The sequence below is a fragment of the Rhopalosiphum maidis genome, chromosome 1 (genome assembly GCF_003676215.2).
Source record: "Rhopalosiphum maidis isolate BTI-1 chromosome 1, ASM367621v3, whole genome shotgun sequence".
Taxonomy (NCBI): Eukaryota; Metazoa; Arthropoda; class Insecta; order Hemiptera; family Aphididae; genus Rhopalosiphum; species Rhopalosiphum maidis.
Window position 1 is genome coordinate 13,343,078 of NC_040877.1, and position 25,809 is coordinate 13,368,886.

Here is a 25,809-nt window from a genome sequence, read left to right on the forward strand (position 1 = left end):
TTATTATTTTTTTTCCTTAAATTAAGAAAAATTATTTTTAATAAAATTGAAAAAATCAATAAAATACTAAATAATCTAGAGTATACGATTTGTAGAAAAAAAATCTTGACAGAAAAAGTTTATGGCATAGAGAAGAGTACGGACACACCAAACATTCAACAACATTTTTCTTTAGACTTATTTTTTTCAGAATCTCTTTTTTTCGCGTTTTTGCTTGTAACCACAAACATATTATCCTTTACGTGATTTTCTTACAAGAGAGATGTAGAGTATCCAATTAACAAAATTGCCAAAATGCACGTAGTTCATTTTGTACATTGCACCAAGTTTATTATTGAAATGTTTTTCTATTTAAACACCGTAATTTTATAATAAAGTAATGTATTTTCGGTTGAAAACAATATCATTATGTTATATTAAATGTAAACAGATTTGTTGTTTAAAAAAAAAAATTTAATTTTTAAAACAATTGTATTTCTTTATTTTTATTTTTTTAAATAAGTATTATCGATTACAATATATACGTTTAACGAAATGTTAAATATAAAGATTGTTTTCACCATATTTTTTTTTCGCTTCTAACATTTTAGTTATTTTGAGATTTATAGAAAATAACATGGTTTTCTACAGAATAGTAATTTTTACATATATACCTTATTTTATCAACCTTTTACACAAGCACATATTATTGTACTCTTTGATTTTTCTATTGACATGTTGTAACGTTATATATTAATAATGCTATTATTACTCGGTCTAATAATTAAAACCACAAGATAATATTCTGATAGTCTGTAAGCACTTGTTATCAACTTGAAAATATATAAGTTATTAATCTGGTATACGTGAACAATATAAGGACTATTAAACGGTGAAACAATTATATTATTTTATAGTAACAATATTAGTATATTATAATTTTACAACTAAAGTTGTATTATATTATTATTATATAAATAATTATTCAAATAAAATATTATCAGTTAACATTTTGCTCTGAAAAATAAATATCAAGATAACATTATAGGCACACAGCAGTATCTGATTTAAAATAAAACTGTAATTGTACTTTTAAATAAATGTTAGTCTGAATAAATTATTTTATGAATTAAAATTAAACCTTTATTTTTAAGCTGCAATCCCATTATTATATTATGCCACGAAGTGAAAAATATTATTTTGTTGGTATGTTAAAATTCAAATTGCTCACGAGTTTCTTTTGAAAAAAAGTAAAAGTTTAACTTGAAAATGTATATTCATTATTTAAATTTGTTCATATGGATAAATTACGTTAACTTTCTGATACATTATTTTAATTTTTTACTACAATTTGTTTCATATGTTGAAATTATGGAATACGTTCTTTTTTTCAAGTAGATTTTTTTCAGATATTTATCATTATGTTTATATCTACTATAAAAATCTATTATATTAGAAATATTGAGATACTGAGTTTTGAATTATATATAATATTTTGCTATAAAATTAATTAATAATTTGTATTAAATTATAATGTGAGTATTTACAATATTTTATTTACATTTTTGTGTACTGTAACAAATATTCAGTTTATAAATCATTAAATGTCAAGGTATTACAGATTAATTCTTTAATTTATTCAAAAGACGAAGTTTCTTTTAACGGTCCGTAATAATTCAATGAGACTTTAGTGTTTTGTTACTAAGCTAATTGGATCAGAATCTAATAATGTATTCAAGTACAACGTGACCTGAAACGTAGTATTTGGTTGAGATATTGAAAATTCTTTCTTATTCACTATTTATATTTCTCTTCTCAGTTTTATAATATTATGCATATTATAATTGAAATTCACGATGAAATTGCGATGTATTCATTTTGATTGTACCGAATTCAATCAAAAGCTTCATTTTTAATTTAAGATGAAATGTTGATTTTTTTTTTTAGTGATCAATCTGCGTAATAAATACAAAACAAAAAAAATATTACACTTTTTCTCACAGTCATAGACAGTTAAGAATATTTTTAATCGTGATCACAGCACATAAAAATTGAATCGTCTACATGTACACTATATTTGTATAAACGTCATACAATAGTGTGGACATAATATCAGACTTTTACATCTTTTGTCTACTGCGATGGTATAACTTTTGACGTTTAAAATATTATTTACCTAATATACTATAACAATTATATAACAAATAATAATATTAATTTATAATAATTGTTGATAGTAATAATTTAAAAAAAAAAAAAACCGTCTAAATAAAAATGAATCAAGTCTCTAGAGTATTTTTTCCAACCACTGACAGCCGACGAAATTATATTTGGTCACTGAAGTCTGGCATAATGTATTCCGGGTCACGATTGTCGGTGTGTTACCCGTCCCGCGCTGTGCGAGACCCGTCGCTACGACTAGTCGTACTTAATGAAATAGCACCCTAATAGATGATCCTCGGCCATTTAAGTCTCAGATCCTTCATCACAACGACTCTTATAAAAACTCACAAGTACGCGCACTAACCTACTTCATTGCCAAAAATTGTATTGTTAATATTATTTTAATATTTCGTATGCAGTAGAATCACTTTTTTTTTGACGAAAATATCAGATTAACTATATGGAGATTCAAAATTCTATGAGTATGGTTGAAGCTAAGACAATTTTCTATTTAAAAATTTATCGACATTAAAAAATTGTTCACTGAACAACAATCCAACGAAATATGATAAAATTTAAATTTATTTAAATCTGTAATAATATATTATAATTACATTTGTATATAATTTATGCTGAAATAAAATAAAACGTTTGTACAATTTGACAAAAGTTATGAATACCAAATCAATCACCCAATCACGTATAAACATTGTAGCTATATTAGCAACATGATATTATACAAAATAAAAAACTACCTTTTTTATCACTGCAAAGACAGAAACCTGCTTTTGACGAATTACATTAGATAATTTAATCGTTCATACGACAATGCTTTAACACATATAATACAATAAATACATTTGCAGTAAGTCTATATTTCTACATATGGTATATTAATATGCAAGAATAACTTCTGTGGGGGAAAGAATAATACTTTCCTACAACCTATGTGAAATACTAGCACCCAACCCATCAGAGACGACATCGATTCTTCAACTCCTCAAAGAGGCGAACCTGATCCAAAAAATATGACATATACACATATATTATATCACATGTAATTAAAATAATATAAATGTTTCATGTATTATACTTAAAATATTTTGTGTGGATCTTTAAAATGTAATATATTTCAGAAACACCAATAACTTAATTAGTTGAAACATATATATATACATTATTATACTAAAATATGTTATGACTTCATAATGAATCACGCTGAATATTTTAAAGAAGAATGACGTTTAATAAAAAAACGTCTTTAAATACATTTTGGTATAGCCATAAATAATTCACATGAAATAAATGTTCATTTATTATTAAAAAAAAAAATAAATATGCATTAATCATCATTTATAACACATTATAAAATATAGAAAAATTAACTTGTGGTTTATAATATAAGTATATATCATTATTACATTATTACTATCATTATTTTTATTTTACGTTGTTTTCCCACTACAGTCGACATAAAAAATTATTATGATGTTCGTCCGAAATATCTTAATGCACGCGTGCGCACGTGCCCGTGATTTATGTCGGCACGAGAATAAACGTCTCGGCCAATGAGGTGTCGGGACGATGGTAAAAATCACTTTTTCAACACGGACTCGACATATATGTCGGCTCAACAGGTAGTGGAATTACAGTGGTACTCCCTATAGGAATATTTTGGCTGTGGACACGTAGGTCCTCAATAATAGCTGAGGCTTTGGTTGTTGCTGAGTATGAGAAGGCAACTGGAATAACATACGTGTTATCTAACCTTACCGATATACCCTACTGGTCCCGACCGATATCAAAATTATATTATTATTATTGTTATTCATAATCTGAGTAAGATTGTATAGAACCCATATAAATGAAATTGAATAGAACGAAAATTGAATTTGTTTATATAAATATTTTAACCCAATTCAATAGTTTTTTTGATGATATGAATTATTTATTATTTTTAAAATAGTTATTGTTTTATTTATTTATTTTGTTAACGCAAATTATACCGAAAGTCTATTGTAATACATAACTACGTACCCCGTGGAGAACGCCGTGTCCCCACCACAATTAACTTAATGAAATTATACAGCTTATAGTATTAATGGGTGACTGGATGAGTTTGAAATAGATATACAAAATTAGTTAGAATATGAACTTTGGGACAAAGTTATGTTGGTAATATAAAAAAAAAAGTATACTGATACAACAATAAGTAATTAGAATAACAAAAGAAAAAAAACGATTTAGAGCAAAATTTAATTAGATGAACAATTGATGAAAATTTTCACCCACCGTGGTTAATTTATTATTATTATTCAACGAAATAATCAAAATTAATTTTGTTAAAAATATTTTCATAATAATATTTTGTATACTATTGGTTGGAAGTATTATATTAAAAATCAATATAAAAATTATGAATATTATTTTATTATTATTTTTACTAAACAAATATTTACCTTAATTTCAATGAATAATATTATTGGAATATTATATTTTTAACCAATTTTCCGTTAAAGAAAAATTTCGTAAATAATTATTTAAGTAAAAATATTGTTTTTCATGAAACAGAAAGATATTTATTTAAAATGAAAAAATATTGACAAAAGAATGTATAAACACATAATATCCATGTTTTTTCTATCATCTTAATCGAAATAATAATATGATACAATTTATGAAATCATATTATTATACATATCTACCAAGAATTGTACATAGAATGTACTACAAATCTAAAAATACACAATTTAAATGAACAAGTGGTAGATACACGGATATGGACATGTGCATGTTGCACATTACGATATGTGTATCACGTACACTGCAATGATAATTGTTTGATACGAACACAATCACACGACTTGTAAATACATGCTATTTTATTGATGTCCATGAAAAATTACCGTTTGCGATCCCCTTAAAATGTATTGCTCTAAAAATTGTGATGAATTTGAAATATCTTACATTTTCGAAGACGACGATAATACAGGATGGATTTAATGTTTTAGAGAAATTATTCCAAGAAAAACTATTAAAATATTATAATGGTGCGGAGAAAACGTCTTATCGAAATGTGAATAATTGCAACGTCGTGTATTCAAGATAGAACGGCGTCGATTTATTAGATACGAAATTCATCTGATTGAAATAAATATATTTTTGAATTTTCTACTTTGCATATAGTATATGATTATAGCTGAGCTTTAAAAAATATTTATTAAATTAACCATACTGTCATTGGCTGTCAATCAAATCGTAGTAAATTAATTATTATAATTACGTTTATATATATATATATAGGTTTTTGTAAATGATGCATAAAATAAAATAATAATAATATTGTGATCATACGTGTTTTTCTGCGAATAAACTATGCGGTAAATTTATATAAATAATAGTGACGGGCAAGGCCGGATTTAAGAAAAACTTCATTAACGTCTTTCTATTAAACGTTGAGCTGTTTTAACGAGACCAGTACACACACATTATCGCTGTATGTATGCATGGTTTACGACAAAAGATATTCTATGTACATTGTATAACCCTATGGTGTTTAGTCTGAAGCAACAAAAAACTTGTGACAAATGAATCGTTGGGTTAAAGTGTCGTTTTGACAGCAAACGTGATGGTTTAAAATTATCATGTACGTCGGGTAAAGCAAAAAAAAAAAAATACGCAATGAAGCGGTGTGATGAGAGAAGTAATAAAAACTTTTTAAAGTTTTTTACTCATTAAAAAACATTGATCTACTCGTAGTTTTTGAAAAAGAATTAATAGACATTTCTCTACGACATTCATCAATTTAGTTCTATTAGTTATATACGTTCGTTTCCAACATTTCAGCCGTATGATTTATCAGTAGTTTTTCGTAAAAATTCAATAAAAGTATTTTCTTTAATGCTTTATATTTATTTTGTCTCAAATTAAAATTGTATTAAAATAATTTTAAGTTAAGTTTACGTTTTTAATTTCTTATAAAACTTCTCAACTAAGACTATCACGATATCAATATTATACAATACTAAATACTAAAAATGAGATTACGATGAGACATAAAAACGACATTTATTTAGTATATTCAATTTAAGAGAAAATAACTAACTGCCAAGGTGAGTACAGATGATTTCACAACATTATGTGCCTTATTTATTACCATATTCTACTTTGAATACCAATAACTTCTCATGACTCATATCAATCAAAACTGTGTACAAATTATGCGAATTAAATAAATAAATTATTGTATTTTAATATTACGGAGATCGTTATTAAGAATAAAAAAAAATATATTCTTTTCACATTCATTACATCCCATAAAATTATACTTAATATTAGTCTTTTATTGCACTAAGTACATACATTTATTTTTAAAAACAGTCTTTTCCAGTTTTAGAAGTTTTTTTGATTTTACTTACGAGTTTTGGTTTAAGTTTCAAAAACTGTTTTTGAATTTTCCGACATTTTAAAATCAACTATTTCACGTTTCTCAAGCTCCTTTGTTCATAACTTTTAGATGTTGAATAATAAAAAGGACCATTTTAATTTATAATTAAATTATTAAAGCTATTACTCTTGTTGGGAAATCATGAAAAAATTAACTTAAAGAGAAAGTGACGACATGTACACTGTAGTTAACAGTACTACCTACTTCAGATCAAAAATAAAGTACAAACAGCAACACAAATGAAGAGTTTCACAGAAACGGAAAATAACATTATTTAAAATCAAAAAAAATAATTATGTTATTATCAATTACCACTAGTGCAAAAACAATGTTACTTGTATTAGATAGTCTTTTGATGACATATCTTTCAATGTGTTTATGAAAAGATAAAAAATTTCTACAAAGAAAAACAAAAAATATAAATAAATAAAATGTAAAAATAAATTTATCTGTATTTTTAAATATTGATATCACTGAATTATTATTACTGTTTCGCTGTAACATAATTGATGTGAATAAATATATTTTAATATACTATAATTATGATGTATCTTGTAAAATCTATATTATTAAATCCTTCATACATTACTTAATACGACTTAAATATAACCGAAACGAAATATTATTTCTTAACTGACATTTTTTTTTGTCACACGCCAATAAGGTTTTGCGTCCGACAAATAAATAAAAAAACAAAAAATGACTAAAACACTTTATAATGAACGCATCACAGGGATTCACACTAACTTTTTTGGTGCCAACTTGAGTAATCAGTTTTTTGTTGTGATAAATATTAAACGACTTGGCAATGCACCTTTTTTGAACATTTGCTCTCAGGAACTCCGAATGGTCTCTTGGGTGTCGTAATCCTACAATTTCGTTGTATATGTCCTTTGATCCCGGAGGCCACCGTTTACGTACAAACCTTCGACTTATTCGTGTACGTGCTAGTGGAATGTTAACACTGTGCTACTGAACGAAACTTTTACTATTTATACATGCACTATAACGGGCTCACGAATCACATTTGTATAAAAGTCAGTGGCAAGTAGTTATTTGACTGGAATAGTTCTAAAGCTGTATACGGACGAGAATGAAGCGCATCGGTTTTCTTCGTGTCGTCGACATAATAATATAAAATAAAACTATAGCACAGTTTCGTCCGAATACGGATAGCTTAACGCGCTAAGACGATGTTAGGCGTCTTGGTCTATTATACTCATTTTATATCAATGGCGGTATGACTGATCTATAATATATGTTAGTATACGCGTTTGAAAAATCTCTAAATGTAAATCACACCGTATGGACTGATCAGTAGGCGCGATGACTCGGTTTATATTATTAACGTGCGATAAATCATTCGAATTCGTAGAATTAATCACGATTAATAAATCATTATCGGTATAGTGCGGGAATAACATAGTGTACGATACATATTATATAGTTTCCTAAATCATCTTAAATAGCGATCCGAAATTCGGATTTAAAATGCGGCGATGCTGTGTGATGATAAACGCGTGGCATACTACATTTCGTTTTTAGAAACCGTAGATTTTAGGATTATTGAAATAAGACAGTTGGCGCGTGGAAACAATAATAGTATAAAAACGTTATTTCCAGGCGTTTGTTGCATGACGATGAGGTTTTGATTAATCACACACGTATCGGTGAAACTCTGTTCGCTTTTAATATCAACGTTGAACGGCGGGAAAGGAAATTATGATAATATTCTTAATCCAATATAAGTGTGATGTACTTAAGTAATAAGCTTTGCGTTAAACCCTAATTATGCGATACCCGGTATAGAATTTTCAACCTATACTAACTGCACATTATTTTTCTTTTTAGTCGTTCAATCGTTGCGCAGGCCAAAAATCAAGCTACACTATAATTCCTCAAAATACGTATTAACTCGATACACATGTATCGACTTGATATTTGTTTGACGCGCTTATAAATGCAATGGCCTATATCAATTAATTCTATTTTTTCAATATATCAGGTACAAATAATTGTGGGTGCTTATGGTATTCAGTGTAACAGTTTGTCATATAGAAACTTCTGAAACTTGAGAAAGTACAAACTAATTAAATAATGCTATTTTAGTTACTAGTTTTGAAAACTATTTATTTATTTATTTATTTATTTATTTATTTTTGAATCTTGAGAAAACATTTGAAAATTGTATTTTGCAAACCGGTAACTTAATATATACAGGTTATAAGTTATAAGTTTAGTGTGGGTTACACGTCTTGTCGTCTTTTAACACACTAAATAGTTTACTATAGGCAAAAAAATAATATGAAAATAATTATAATAATAATAACATTAGATTAATTACCAACATAAAAGTACAGAGTAATACGTAATATAGTACAGTGAACGTTTAATTTTTTTAATGACTTGTTATAAACAACGATAGAAATATAGTATAGCAATAAACGACCGTTTCTTAAATATTTATGTTTACATAATTGAGAGCCATAGTTCAAAATTAATATTTTTTTGTCCACCATGTGATAATAAAATATGTTAATGAATAAATGTTATAAAATAAAGCGTAGAATGGTAATGTTTACTAATCACTCATAAAATTGAAAAATATCAATACTAATTTTTGTATTCAAAACTCTTATTAAAAATGAAAATTCCTACGAGATGGGATAATCATACATTTTAAATTTTAAACAACTTCAAATGCAAGTGGAATAATACGATGGTAATAAAGTATAAATTTCAAACAAACTTTTTGTAGAGTTTTTTACTTTTTGTTTTAAACAAAATCGTTATAAAGTTTAACGTTTTGTTTTGCGTCAAACAAGAAAGAAATTCCTGAATATTATACATTTTCATAAATATGGTAAACACGTTTGTTAATTCAAAACAATATTTCATGAGCCAATCTTAAAGTAATCTAAACTCAATAGTATATTAGGTATTCGACAAACTGATTATCCTACCAATTTTACCGTGAATCTTAGAGAAAAACAATCTATCGAAAACGATAAATTAATTACTAATATTAAGTTTCAGATTTTGACTAAAACTTTCGATAAATATGATAAATATATATTTTATATGTAAATATAATACAATTTTTTTTTATAAATATTTTTAATTTTTTATTTAATAATATTAATATTAGTTTAAGCAGTGATAAAAAAATCATTCTTAATAGAGATATTTTACTGATGGTACATAATATTTTAATAATATTTAACGTTTATGAATATATCTTATGTATATTTATAACTTAACGACTATGCTAAACTATTTCTAAAATTAAATAAAAAATACTTATTATAATGTACAGTATAATTTTTCAAGCATCATGCTCAGCCCCATTTTTTCTTTAGTAATTAATTTATTCAATGTCTGAATTTCGGAATTTTTAAATTTAAAGATTATAAAAACCCCTCTTATTATAAAAACAGAAGTTTTTTTACACAGGACATTCCTTTAGTGATACTAAAAAATCCCAACAATTTCAAAAGATGGTTGTTAATAACTGTAATTTAAATTTACTTTTATTGATAGTGAATGACGATCGGCCTGCCACAATTCATTTTCATAGTAAATAATCGTTTAGACAGATAGATTTAAAAAGTGATCAATTATGTTGGTAAATTGTATAATGTATATTTTAATGTATTCTTTATATAATATATACGATGTGACACATGTTACATAATTTAAAACGCTAAAACAATATAATTATTTTTTCTCGCTCCATTGTTAGAATGTTTTCAAAACATATTGTAACATAAAGACAAAAAAGGTAATCGAAATTTTAGTTATAAATGTTTATTTCGACATATTTCTTTTTAAATAGGTATATTTTACTTAACGAGTATTTTTTTTTTTTTTTTTTTTTTTTTTAATTTCCATTGTCTATTTCATTTTTCCAATAAAACAACACTAATTTCGTGAATGTCTATATTATAAGATACTAGTGCGTACAGTCTATAATATATTGTTTTAATTGTTTGTACAAATTTTATATTAATATTATTTTTTTATAAAATGTGTACAAACAATTGAAACAATAATTAAAATAACTAACACTGATAGTTATATGTTAGTATACAAATAATATATTTTAATAAAAAAATGTTAATTTTTTTTATCGAATTTAATTAATAACTTATTTCAAAAGTGTATGAATTATAATTAAAAATATAACATTTCAAATTAAAAAAATTCCAGTCATAAAATAATATTTAATAGTAAATTTTATGTTAGAACTTTTGTGCTCTTAATACACCATTTAAGATTCCAGAAAAAACAATGAATGAAATGTTTGAATTGGTACGCTCATGTGTGTATGGGTGTATGGACTCAGTAACTTTAGCAAATTATGCTACTGTAACAAGCAATGATGTTGAATAATTCTGTTTTTTCTATTGCAGATTGCGCACAAAAAAAAAAAATCACCCAAATTAATATGATCATCATTGAATGGTATCAGTTATTTTCTATTAGTTTATTAGTTTATATATAGTTAATATTCGAATATTTACTTAAATATCGTAAACGCATGTAATTTATAATATATAGAACGTCTACCGGAGACGCTTGTAATTTTTATTACTATAATACATATTATGTGGTCAATAACAAACGACTGTACATTTTACACTGCCAACGCAAACATCGTGAATTTATATAGAAAATAAAGTGGCATGCTATTTGTTGTTATCGTTACACAATATATAATTACGTCAGAAATTGAAAGTGGCTGTTTTTATTAGCCACCTTTGTTTGTTCACTTGCCGTCATTTGAAAATGTGCGTTGACATAATTACGTACGATTGGAAAAAAGTAACTGTTTTCGGTGTTTGTATTTCGATTCAAATACATTTCGATTACCCAAATAATAGAAAAATTTTAATTTTATAATTTCCGTCAGATACAATTCTCAAATATTTCATGTTTTTGAATGTCTGATTCGTCGACGAAAACTTGTAATTTCTAAGACGATTTTTCTGGTCAAAAAAAAAAATGACTAATTCATTAAACCGTAAATTTGAGTAAATTATCCATGCACGATACAACTATTAAGACACTTTCGACCCATATTGCGCTGTCCACCAAACACTATCATTTCGTGTCAAATCTGAAAACTCGGAACTTCTAACACTGTCATCGAACACTATCAGCTGTGGTGTTAATATACAAAACTTTCTCTAAAATAGACGTCTAAAGATGTTAGCATAATCTGTACTACATTTTTGATAATGCGTGTGCTTCGATTACGCACACGTTCTTCGATATGACTTTTGATGTATATACTATAGAATTGATTTCAAAAATCCAACGGATAAAATTACGCGAAATAATATTATACCTATTGTTTTCGGCAAATAATATGTTTTGTTGTTGTATAGTTGTATTAATAATAATACTATGTATTATATTTCATTCGCGTGATCAATATTCAATATTTGATCAGAAAAACAACTATTTACGAGTAATACAATTTGTTTTGAACGCTGAACGTATTTTTCCATCAAAAACAATGTCTACCTATGTAAGGAACGTGCAACAATATTGCCTTCGGTCGAACATTGCATTTGGGTTAGCATCTCGCCGTCTTTCAATCATCTGTTTATATTTACGTGTTTACGACCATCGCAGTCGGATTCGTAGTAATTTAAATATTATATTCAAATATTTAGATAAAATATTATTATGTACGTAGTTCACGTCTAGTGTAAACCTGAAAATCGTTTTATACATTTTTCGATAAAATATTTATATAGACCAAAGTTATTTGCTTAGGGCACGCGAATGAAATAGAAAATAATATTTTACAAATAACGCGTGTCCGTTAATATATTATTACTTTCCTAGTATTATTTGCGACGACGAAGCATTGTTATCGGCTATTGTTCTCAATACCTCCAAATGTTATCGATTATTTAAAATGTTTATCTGATTTGTCATAATACATTTCTCGATTAACTGTATAGAAGCGGCAATTAAAATAGATTAATTAATATGGCGTTAGGTTTGTTTGAAAAAAATAAGCACTAAACGTTAAATAATAAACATTTTTCGTTATTGTAATAAGTGTGTTTAAATTTACCGTATCTCATAAAATGCAATATCAAAAGTTTACACGCGTACACGACTTGCGTTCAAACGAATTATATCCGAATTATAACGAAACTGCAGGTATACTGTACATTGTTGGTTCGTGTTTCCACGTTGTATCGTATAGTTGCTTTTTTTTTTTGTTTTTGTTTTTGTTTTTTTTTTTTTGATTATCGCACGTTTTCCAGAGGAGTAATAACCATAATATCATTATAACGTTATACAGTGACCCGGTTGGCGTTCTATTCGTATTATATTTTGCAAACCCATTATTCGGTTACTTAACGCCGGTATATATATATATAACAAATTTATTTACGAAATCTCGTGGAATTAGAGCGCTGCGAAATCTACTGCAGTGGTGTTATCAACTTTTCTGCTCTTAACGTTGTATATTATAATAAGATGATTAAATGGAAACCGCTAATTTGCATCAATTAGCCCTCGCACGCAGTCAATTGTATTGTGCGGGAGAAAACGGTTCGTTATCATATTATTATGGGTCACGGATGCCAGCCACCCCCGTGGCACCACGGTGTGACACCCACACGCACGCGAAAACCTCCCCTACGACCGACGTATATGACAATCAGTCATACCTTACAACCGACGCTACAGACGCAGTCGAGAGTCGCGTGCCAGAAATCCGATCGTAATCGCAGAGCGAGACGTTTGTGCACAAAGGTGTGTTTCAAACGAGAAAAATTAAAGACCATATTATAAACAGATGGCTAATCATAATACTGTTGTTGGTATATACGCGTGTGCGGGTGGCTATTATACTGAACTGCCAAAATCGAAGACAGTAACGGAAAATGCAGTAAAACATTGTTTAGGCCGTCTAAATAAGCTTTAGACGTGTTCTCTTCTACCCAAAATAACACGGAACACTATAGTTAAATAAGCAATAAATTAAACGCCTATCCCAGAAGAACAAGAGTATATATATAAATGGGGTTAAATGTACTGTGTATTTATCTAGTGATTCTTAGATTAACCGATTAATAGTAAGCCGCGTAGTACTTACATATAATTATGTATAATAAATAAATAATATGCGAATATTTTAAATTGTGTTGGTTTAAAAATGTATAATTCAATAAGATATCAATACAATGAAAAAATCGACGAGTTTGTCACTTACGATTTCGATCAAACATATCTTCGATTAGTCGGAATCGGTGTGAAAAAACGTGTATGGAAACGTAAACAAAAAAAAAATGTATCCATATCGACTTCTGAGATCTCTGTCCACAGACAACGCGACTGAAGCGTTATTGAATGATTTCGTTGACAAGCAATAAGTGAAAAATTTAAAACACAATAAGAAAACCAATCAGATCGTCCGAGGCTAATAAGTTTTCACCGACCGATGAATATTATAAATAAAACCAGTTTGGGGCGCCGTCGATAAACGCGAAGGTTTTCCTTATTTATTCAACGCGCCCCGCCACCCGCATAAATTATTGACGTCCGGCCGTCTAAATGTCCGGGACACGCACTTCGTCCACTCAGAGAATTCTCGTACAAATCCCTACCATCTATATAGGTTAGGTATATACCATAATGTATATAAAGGTATATATCACATAAACGCGCGCTGCTACGACGGTCCTGTTATTATTTTTATTATTATTATTATTATTATTATTATTATTATTATTATTATCAACGCCGCTGTCGCTGGGTCTTTTATTTTTTTCCGTGCTACGTTTCTTCTTTTTTTCTTCTCATTTCCCGGTGTCATAAAATCGAGCTGCAGTCGTTTCGCGGTAGGCAGGCAGGGGCGTTCGGACATTATGTAGGGCGTTTATGACGACGGAACGATCGTTTTCGTGTTCTCCGCGACCAAACATGTATACTGTATACGCATTCCGAGCCATTTGCTTGGCGACCGTATTTTATCGCCTACGATTTGACACGGGGTGCTGTTACTTATCGCCAAAAAATGTCTCGGCCGGATCTTCGAAAAAACGCATTTTAAATATTAAAAACTATTCCAGGCGTGGACCTATAAAAGCCATTCCGGAATGATTTCCCAATGGTGCATTTTAACGAGAAGTCAATTTTGTATTGATCAGTCCGGGCCGCACACCGATGCCCATCAATTTACAACGCTGCAGTGATTATATTATTACCTACACACCAAAATCAACGACCATAATATTACCAACATTCTGTATGTTACCATTAAATTAGGCGAATGACAATTCGATAAAATTTACGACAGTCTCTTTCGCCGTATTGCAATCATCTAATATTATAGGTAGGTATAGGTAAAAATAAAAACGCATTTTTCATTAAGGTCGTTTAAACCAACCATGTGTGTAGTATCACCTCAAATAACTAACTGATAATATTATATAACATATGATTTGCTATTTACGCGAAATGTTAAAATATTGTATTGATTATTTTATTAAATTGTATTAAAAAATAATACTATTATAATCGAAAATCGTAATTCAAACTTTAAATAATTAAATAAAAAATATTATTGATCAACGAGTAAATATAGATTTAAAACAATTATAACTTTTAATATATCTAATACACATTTGATTTTAAAAATTCCCCTGGTTTCAGTTCAACAGAAGATATTTTTTCAAGAAATTTACACTTTCAGTAATTCAACTCTGCAATACTTTTGAAACTACAAACTAAGAGATCGATGTGCATTAAATTTTTCTATGTCTTGAATTCTCACAAAAGTTAATAGTTATACTGCTGGAGAATATTTATTGTAGTGTTCTTTACGACTCCAACAAACTTAGCTCGTTTAAGGAAATTCCTGAGTTTACACTATAAAGTGAGGTTGGTGGAGGAAAATTAATCTACATTGGCCTAAAAGTTACTAGTACTTTCGTTTGGAGGAAGGAAAGGCCGCGTTAAGTTGAAAATAATTGGTAAAGCATAGGAAATTGAAAATTGAAATATAATTGCTAAATTTATCGCTACCTAGATCATTATATTATCCAAGTTTTACTACTTAGGGTGATATCAATATGATATTAACCGAAAAAAAGTTTTCCCATCACTTAATTGCTGAGCCATGATAATAACAACAAGAGCCAGTAAAAACATAGTTTTTGAAGCATCGTGTAGCGAATTATGTATATTTTTGTATTCATCTTATAATATAAATGTAAATCAATTTAGTTTTACTGAAAGTGTTAGATTTGTTTGTTGGAATATGATAAATCAAAAAAAATAAGAAGTTTTTACATTTTCAATCTAAATTATTTTAAATTATAAAATTGCTCGATCTTACCGAAAAGATAAACAATATATATGGAATTGATTTTCGAGTGGATAAAAATGAAAGTGATGATTATAAATGTCCAGGACAGATAAAATATAATATGTGAATTCGATCGACTAGTTATTGTGGTAGGTACATTACTATTATGCAAGTACGATATGAACGAAAAATATTATTTTTAAACCACTATTTAGCCGACTAACAGCAAAGGTTGTTCTCAAAACACGCGCTCAATGTTATTTTTTATTTTTATTTTTTATTAAGAATTTAGTTCTTAAATTACCCAGTCATGAAATAGCGGTCACGTTCCATATTCGTGGAAGTATCTATATAATATAATTTAGACAAAGTCCCGAAATTTTGTCAGTTGATCACCCCATAAGACATAAGTTATATAAAACATTTGATGTTTACATGCGTAGCATGTAATATTTGAATTTTAAACAATCGAATGTAATTCGTCAAATGTGTAAAAAAAAAAAAAATTCGCGAGTGAACGATGGTTTATAAAAGAAAAAATACGTCAAAGATAAAAAATAAGGAAATTGTGCACTTGGCGTAACAGCCAGTGTAATAATATTAAAAGTAAGTACACTACTACACTGTACATTATTATAATCAAAAACTTATGATTTTATATTGAAAATTACTGTTTGTCAATAAAGTATAATAATATGTTCGTTTTGTCCAAAACTAAACTTTTAAAAGTTTGTCACAAGGTTATACAAATTATACGTCTGTACACTAAAAACATTTATTCGTAATACGAGTGAACCTACTATATTATATTATATTATAATATATTAATTTAAGCTATACGAACTTCGTTTATTGGTTGAATATGGTTCAAACTAAATACCTACCATACATTGATGCATTTTAATAATGTAATAATATAACGATCATCAATATAAATGTGTGTGGTTTTTTTTTTTTTTAATACTAAAATGTCAATGGTTCATATTATTATAATCTCTGTGTATATTTATTTGTGTAGGTAATGATTTTTTTGTTTAAATATAAATTAATAGTTCATTGATTATTACAATATTATAAATAATTGCTTCACTGACGTACGCGACTATCATATTCAGAAAGATCAATTTATTGAACAACAATTGCGTTTTTGAACCTAAAATTTAAAACTGAATGACTATATGATATTTATTAATACATCGTCGTATTGATCATTAGTATAATATGTATATATAACTATGTATCCATTAATTAATTTAAACTATAACTTATTTGCTTTTTTAGTTGAAGCATTTCTAATTTGATCTCTTGCACAGGAAAATAATATAATATTACCAGGACTTTGTTTAAAAATACTGTTTGAAAATGTTTAGCCAAACCTAACCTAACTTAAAGTAAAAAAAAAATAAAAGATAAACCATGTGCCCAACGGTTGTGCACATGACTGACGTGGTATATATATATATATATATATATTATATTACTTATTATTTATTATTATTATTATCAGAATTATTCCACTCACATCGGTCTAACGTCTCGAATACGTTATGAGATGACTGTACTACAACTACTACGGTAATAGTCTCAAAAGCCACACCATCGGATTTATGATAAGTAAATGTAACATGGTACAACAACTATATTATTATTATACGTTCATCTATCGACCGAAAAGCTACAGAATATTCATCATAACAAGACAGATTCGATATTATTATTCATAGCTCACTGCTCGTGAACCGAACGAGTCCGTTTATACGTACTGCAATAGCCGTGTAACGAGTATAATTATTCTAAATCACGTTTTACGGTTCGTGTTCTATTTATTATTATCATTATTTTTATTTTTATGTTTATTATTTCACGAATATATATATATATATATATAAGAAAAAAAAACTAGCGAAATTCAAAGCTTAAATCACGCAAGAACAATATGGTTGTTCGACGGGCGGACGATAAAATCGAACAGCCGTGTGTTTAGGAAAGAAATTCGAGTGTTCAAACATTATACATACAACACACACGTTACACACCTACTGTACAGAGGGGGTGGAGGTTAAAAACGGGCGTGTTGTGAAAAAAAAAAAAAACATCACCATAACTCCCTTTTGTTATCGTCGAAACGCCGGAATGCGTGCGTTATTAATACGGCCGAGTTCACTGCGTATCGGCGCTAAAAATCTAAACTATAATGTGATCTACCCAAAATAATTACACCGCGTACACGTCGGGGCTTAATTAGTGGAAGTACGGTTTTCCGGGACACGGGATAATAATAATAATAATAATGATAATAATAATTACAATAATAATAATAATAATAATAATCAAAATCATAATATGCGGGGTGGCGCAACGGCTTGATAGTAGTTTTAAACGGGCGAACCGTCAAACGGTTTTACAAGTCCCGGTAAACTAGACGGGCGACTGGAATACAATCGTATAATTTAATTATTATTAATGAATCGTGACAATGTATGCGTTTCTACGGGTTACCCGAGGTAACCGGGTGAAAAACGCCCATATCGGAAATAAAACGGATCTGCAAATCGTTCCCGCGTTCGCAAGATACCTCGTAAATTGTAATATTACAAAATTTCAGTTGACTGCCGTCACCAATTATGGCAATTAATGATCGAGTGTGTTGTCACTATATATACGTTTAAATGCTTCGCAAGTCCACGTTCCTGATGGCCGTCTCGAAACCCCTCACGTAAAACGATCGACCAAACGTCAGTGGTAATCGCGGTATGGACCAGTAAATTAAAACGTGCGTATTATAATATATTATTTATTATTGTATGCTTGATATTATGTAAATATGTAATATAATATTGCACTAGATCGAGAACTTGCGTGATTATAAGTTATAGCGCATATATTACTATGTGAATTTGTGTTGAAACTTATTCAAGACTAACACAACTAACTCAATTTCTAAGAGCACAGTGACAACGGAATTACACATCGTTTGACTTAGAACTTTTGATGTTCTGGCAGCAGTATTCCGTCAGGCAAATTACACGACGAGAAACAAAAAAAAACAAATTAACTATTTCATCTCGGCTCAACAATAATAAGTATAGACGTGTAGCGCCGTAATGTTAGCTATTGTGGTTATCGCTCTTCACACGAGCAAACAGAGTACTTAATCTGACGTGTGAACACTCGAGTACCCAACATTAATATTATACGTATGTCAATCAATCGGCACAACGAAACCGCCTAATGTCGTGTGCTATGACGAGCGGTATTAAAGTTAAGTCAGTGGACGTTTCCGTGGCCGACCCCGAGCTGACATAGCAGGACGGGAGTGATGGTAAATCAATGTGTAGATGACATAGTAATAGTAATGATCGATGTCGGTTCCGAGAAGTATCTGGAAATATTATCGGTCAATAAAAAACTTCACCCGCGTCTGGAGAACATTCGTTTAGTCGTTTAAATGTTTTTATCCTTTTAAACGGCGTTCGATTTAAATGATCCCGAACGACTATACATACGGCAGCTTTTGATGCGCACCGTAGTGTCGTCGTGTATTGCACATCGCGCGCACAAAGCGTTACGAACAAGATACACGGACAATTATTTAAGGTTTGAGGTTTTCCGTCTCATCGGTTCGGTTTTAACGATTCGGCGAATGGGGACCAAATAGGACGCACGACGAACGAAATATCGTTATTTGCGAATACCGTTCGGGGATCCACGTGTTGAATTACCTCAAACGGAAAACCATATCGAAATCTGTACGAGAAACTGTCGAATATCGGCGAACGTCACGGTCCGCGAAACGTACACTCGTTTCGAACCCGTTGGCGACCCGGGCCCGGCGATCTACTGCACCGACGACACGGTCATCACCGGCGTTCGAAAGCGGCGGTTTTCGGAAAACCGAAATCGAAATTCGGACCAAATCCGTAAATACGAGACCGTCACACGGACCTCGACGACAACAGTAAGAAGGCACGAATGTCACATGCGGGGGGGGGCGAGGCCACCAGCGGTTATACGAACGATTTTGTTTTCGACGAGTGCGGCAGAGTACTTACCCAGTGCCGGTGCGTAGATGTTCAGGTAAAGGCAGTCCTCGCTCTGGTTTTGCAGGTACGGCAACAGCCGGCGCAGGTACTGCAGGCGGCCGCGGGCCATCGTCTTCAGGGCGGCCGTGTCGTCGGACACGTTGGGCAACCGTTGCGGGCACACCGGCCCGAACCGGTCGGCCACCTTGATGCCCGACCACAGCGAACCGGTGACCGGCGGCATGAACCGGAGCGAGCCGACCGGCGGCGAGGCGTACGGCACGCCGCGGAACACCTCGACCGCGTCCAGCCGCCGGTTGTCGGGCGTCACGATCACGCCGCTCACGACGCCGTACTTGGTGCGCACCACCCGACTGGACGTGAGAGCGGCGCTGACGCCGCCGAACACGAACGCCACCAGCAACCACCACGGCGGCACCATGATCGCCGTCACCACCGCTGCCCGGGCGGCCGACGGCGACGGTGGCGGCGACAACGTTAACAGTGACAGTCGCACGTCACGGCGCACATCGCGTCCACCGCTACACTTCCGCCGCCGCCGCCACCACCACCACCACCACCACCACCGCAACCGCTTCCGCTACGGCCAGTCCGAGAGTGCACCCCGCGACGTCAATCCACCTGTGTGAACACGATAAAAGAAAAATTATTGTTTACGCCGTCAAAATATGCGTTCATCCGGTGTGGGCAGCAGATTTTTAATAATAAAACGTTTCATAACACGTGTCGCGTTTTAACGTGTTAGATTTGTTTCTATAAGACTTTTTCATTTATTGCCCTTCAGGGAAAACAATACTTATGACAAACACTGATTACGCATATAGCGAATGATAATACATTTTTATCAGCAGACGGCTTGGGCATTACTATTATACAATAAACTGACGTGACTTGATACGCACCATGGCCGTGGAACCCATAATAACAGAAACAAAATTGTATTTCATATTAGAACTTTGATTACTCATATTTTCAAACTTTTTCGAGATTTTATTATATTTTCGTTATCGTACGAGAATCGACTATTTTCAAAATAGTGAAGTTATTCGTCGGTTTGTCACTACACTTTCTTAGTGGCTTGTTAAAAATTCGTAAAGAGATATTTGTCTTCCAAATAACTCATCATATTTATGTACATAAAATATTATACTTATCATGTTATCATATCATTATGTACAGTGTATTAAAATTATATTTTTATCATTTTGAAAAATATGTATGCCCTTCAAATTTATAAATTTAGCCCCGTTAATAACAATATTGTTTTGGTACAAACAGTTTTTATTTACTTAATTGACAAATGCATACTGATAATTGGTTAATAACGTCTGATTGAAAATTAATTTGAGTGACCAATTATTAATGTTTTTATTTTCTTTGTAGATTAAAATTTTACGAACCAGTGAAAATACTTTTAACTTTAAAACAAATGTAATCAAGGAACTCATGTAGTTTAAATGTTTGTTCAAGGTACTTTTGGTATAGGCTTATTTTATTAGCCATTTTATTGTTTGTGTATATCAAATGGTACGTCATACAAAGGATTTAATTAGAAATGTAGCTAGAGAAAGATCTTTTTTTTTTTAAATCCCAGGTAGGTAATTGGTTAATATTTGTTTTAGAACCTCGACCCTAATACAGTCGCAGTTCATTTAACAAGACTACAGTTCTCTTGGATGTTTTGTACACACAAAATTATTTAATTTGGCATCTAGTTTCAGACGCATTCGGAAGTAATGAAAAAGTTAAACTTTCGCGACATATTATTATATTATAGGTAAGTGCATCTATGTATGTTTCGGCGGCGACATCGCTGTTTCAATACTGCAGTTGTACGGGACCCGTAGCAAAACATTTATGGGGCACAATGACTCGTGATACAACATCATTCGTTATTAAAACATCGTGCACGCGTCCTTTATTTTTTTCAATCGTTAAGATCATAATATGCGATACACACAGTGTCAGGATTCTGCTACAAATGGATCGATCTTGTTACATTTTAAAAGCGAGCGATGTTTCGTTCGGAAACTCTCGAATTATCCGCAAAAGTCGTCGTTGATAATAAAAATCCTAAGATATAATAAACACCGACCGGAACATATTACAGTGGGTTACGATATATAGTATGACGATGACAAATGGCGTTTGGCGACATACTTTTGATCACCCGCGGCTGAATAACCCACACGGACCGCGGACTCGTGAAAAATCAAAAATCGCCGTAGCGTAGGTATATATATATATACACTACGTCTGATCTATCGTTTCACGTCGTAAAAGGACGGACGTCAAATTTTTCGCTCGGGCGAAGGGCGACAGGTATTTCCACTTCAAGTGTACTCCTACTCTCCTCCTCGCATAACCCTTTAATACGCGGAAAACGGCAACATAAAATTCCAGATTTTGAAAAGCGCATTCATTACACCGATTCAGTTACACGGTAAACTAAAAATAATCATAATAATCATTATTGTATTTCACCTGCATAAAATTGTCAGGTGCTTACGATTACCACCTACGTCGGGTCTACGTCTGCAGTGTCGTAAACATTTGGCAGTACCCAACAAAGTTCTCACTGTAATTTAATAATATATAATATTATAATTACTAATTGCCAACATATATATTAAACGAAACGGGCGTGATTCAATTAAATCAAGTGCCTTGGACGACATGTGTTGCGATAACATAACTTGAAATGGCACTAACTTTAAAACATAATAGGTAACTAAATATTATGTACAACTATAAATATTATCACTGAACTGTCGCGATTTATTTTTATTGAGATAATATTACCTACACATGAACGGATGAATGGAGAACTGACTATATTTGGATTATTGCATAACTCATTACGATCGTTTATTGTGTTATATATATATATACTTAAACGATACGAGTTTTTTATTATATTGTCTTTTTATACATTCGATTATTCTTTAAAATCTAGTTTTAGTTTTCTTTTCTCTATACAATATAATGTTAAATCTTTTGCAGTGTTTAATTTTACAAAAAGCCAATATTTTGATTATATTTCTCGTAATATTTTATGAGATCGCGAATAAAGGGTGGATATCGATTTATTGTAAATTTATAACGGATCAACACTGCATACCTACTTAAAGCGTCCGATGATACGACCATCAGTGTATTTGATAAAAAAGATTTGGAAATTCTCATATCAGCATATAATTGTAATATAAATCATAATATTATACTCCAACGAAGACGAAAACACAGATAGTTTTTTTATTTTTGTTATAGAAGAACAAAATTATAATGTTAAATGTAATTAGGGGAATTATTATTAATGATACGAAATATATCTTATTATTTATAGCGTTCAATACCATAATTAAATAAGTCGTAATGCTTCAAAAAAAAAAAAAAATTATCACAACGTTATGAATATTGATGTAATAATAAATTAGCTACATTCAAAATGAAAAAAATAATATTGTTTTAACACATTTTATCGTATAATAATAATATTACTATAAATCATTTTTAATTAAAATATGGTTTATTTAAAATTAAACTTCAAATATATTAAAAAGAATTTAACGTCAAATAATTTCACAATGATATTATAAACCGTTTATAAAACTGTAATTAATCGATTCAGAATCATAGTTTGTAGTAACGAATTAAGTGTATAACTCGTTATTTATTATCAATCAACAAAATACTTAAAATCAAAAGAATAAAGATTTTTAAATATACATTTAAATTAAAAAAAAATTACATATATTATGCATAATTTATCGTCATGAACATGCGTAATATTTGACAATGGCTATATTGTATTACCATAGCTCATATTATTAACACGTTATAGCCGTTTATACAAATGATTCTTTTATTTAATAATTCCTCTCCAGCCGTACACCTTTGTTAATTTAAATATACTCTAATGTGACTATATGGTGTTCACGTAAATTATTCTATAGACAACTACACTACGTTTTAACCACTGTCACATTATTGTGTCCTTGTAAATAATAGATAACACGCAGAATAAGATTTCAGAGAAAACATTTTAATTCATTTAATGGCTTTGATGTTTTATCGATTTGAAGTTATTATAAAATACACTTTTATCCGTACTCGCTATTCGACTATACATGTGCTTACTACATTCCAATATTAATCGAGCGGTTATGGTATTATGTGTTATTTACAACTTTTGTTGATTTAATAATTTTATAGTCTGTTTGGGTAGTTTTAAATATTTACAATAATAAATCAATAAATCACTAAACGTCGTAGAAGTTAAATGAATTTTCACACATTAAAATTGATGGTGTAATGGTGTAGTTAAAATAAATGGTGTTTTAACAAGATCTTAATGAGTTTATGATATTTCCATCAATATTTAGTATCTAATTTTGGACACTCGACAACGCATAACGTTTTTGTCGGTTTATAATAATTATTGAAGTAATAATTTTAAGATGCGTTTCTTTTTTGCGATATTGATCAAGAATAAATCTAAATAAAAACAAGATCATAATATTTTATGTGTGACTAGTTACCGATTGTTATCATTTTTGGGAAATTGAACGTTTATACAAACCCGTTTTTAAATATTTTTTGAAACCTGGAACAAATTACTTATATTTTAAGTAATATTTTGATCACTACTCCACGGGTATAGATTAAAAACTGATGAATATATTATTTTTAGTTTTCGTTCTAGAATTAAGTTAGTAGTTTTGGGCTAATCTGGAATAAGAAAAACTAGATAATGCATATATTTAAAAAAATATTTCCGGCCTCAATTGCATTGACACTAACAATACTTTATTGAGAACACGTAGGTAACTAGGTAAGTATAAAATATAATAATCAATCTGGCATAATAACGGTATACATAGTGATAGTATATAGTATAAATAATATGCACGATGTCACATAAATAAGAAATATATAGAAATATAATCAAAATAATATGCCTTTCTATGTTTTGAATTTTGTTATTTGTTATATAATTATATGCACATACGTAAAATGATTCACTAAGTATGAAAACCCTGTAATATCATTTAATAATACATATATTCAACTTGTGGATTTTTAAAAATACTTAAGAAATCTATTTCTAAATTCTTAGATCTTTTAAACAATATATTGCCCTGTGGTAATAAGAACTTCTGTTTTTGTTTTATTTGACTATATTTTGTAGTCTGATTATTACTATAAACATGTTTATATTCAATAATAAAAAATTCAAACGAGTAGTTTCAGAATTATTAAACTTTATCTACTAAGGATAATATAGTCCAACACGACAGTTTTATATAAAATATAAAATAGCAATATTATTTGGTTTAATACTTATTATTCTCAGACAATGTTTATAAATTATAAAATGTCATTTTAGGAATATTAAAATATACTTTCATTTTCAAATCATCAAAGTCTCTATATTCTTTAAACTTTTTATAATATTGTGGACTATCTTCCTTAGTATGTATATTAAGATTAATAACTTTTAAACCACTAATACAAACTTAGTTTATTTACATCAATATTTTAAAAAAAATCGTAGTGATTAGCTTCGGTGTTTAAAGTAAAAAGGCAAATTTATTTGAAAAAAAAAAAAATATATGAATCGTTACAGAAATTAAGTAATATAAAAATAAAAGTACCTTAAGGCAATATAATTTTTAAAGATAAACTAAATTTCCAAGTATTAAAACTTTAATAAGTATATCGTTATTAAATGAGGAATAGAGAACTTGCTACTTTATAGTAGGTGTTGACTATACCTCATCATTAAAGTAATAAATATGAATTAAATGACAAATCATTAAATACAAAATACAATT

At 29.8% G+C, this 25,809-nt stretch overlaps 1 protein-coding gene across 1 annotated transcript in view; it reads right to left on the reverse strand.

Annotated features, from left to right (window-relative positions):
* Positions 1 to 25,809, reverse strand: part of LOC113560870 (neuroligin-4, X-linked-like) — a 295,089-nt gene that overhangs the window by 249,804 nt on the left and 19,476 nt on the right. The window contains exon 2 of the mRNA XM_026966983.1: positions 19,982 to 20,593. Coding sequence (XP_026822784.1) covers positions 19,982 to 20,393 — 412 coding nt within the window. The 5' untranslated portion in view covers positions 20,394 to 20,593. The remainder of the gene's footprint in view (positions 1 to 19,981; positions 20,594 to 25,809) is intronic.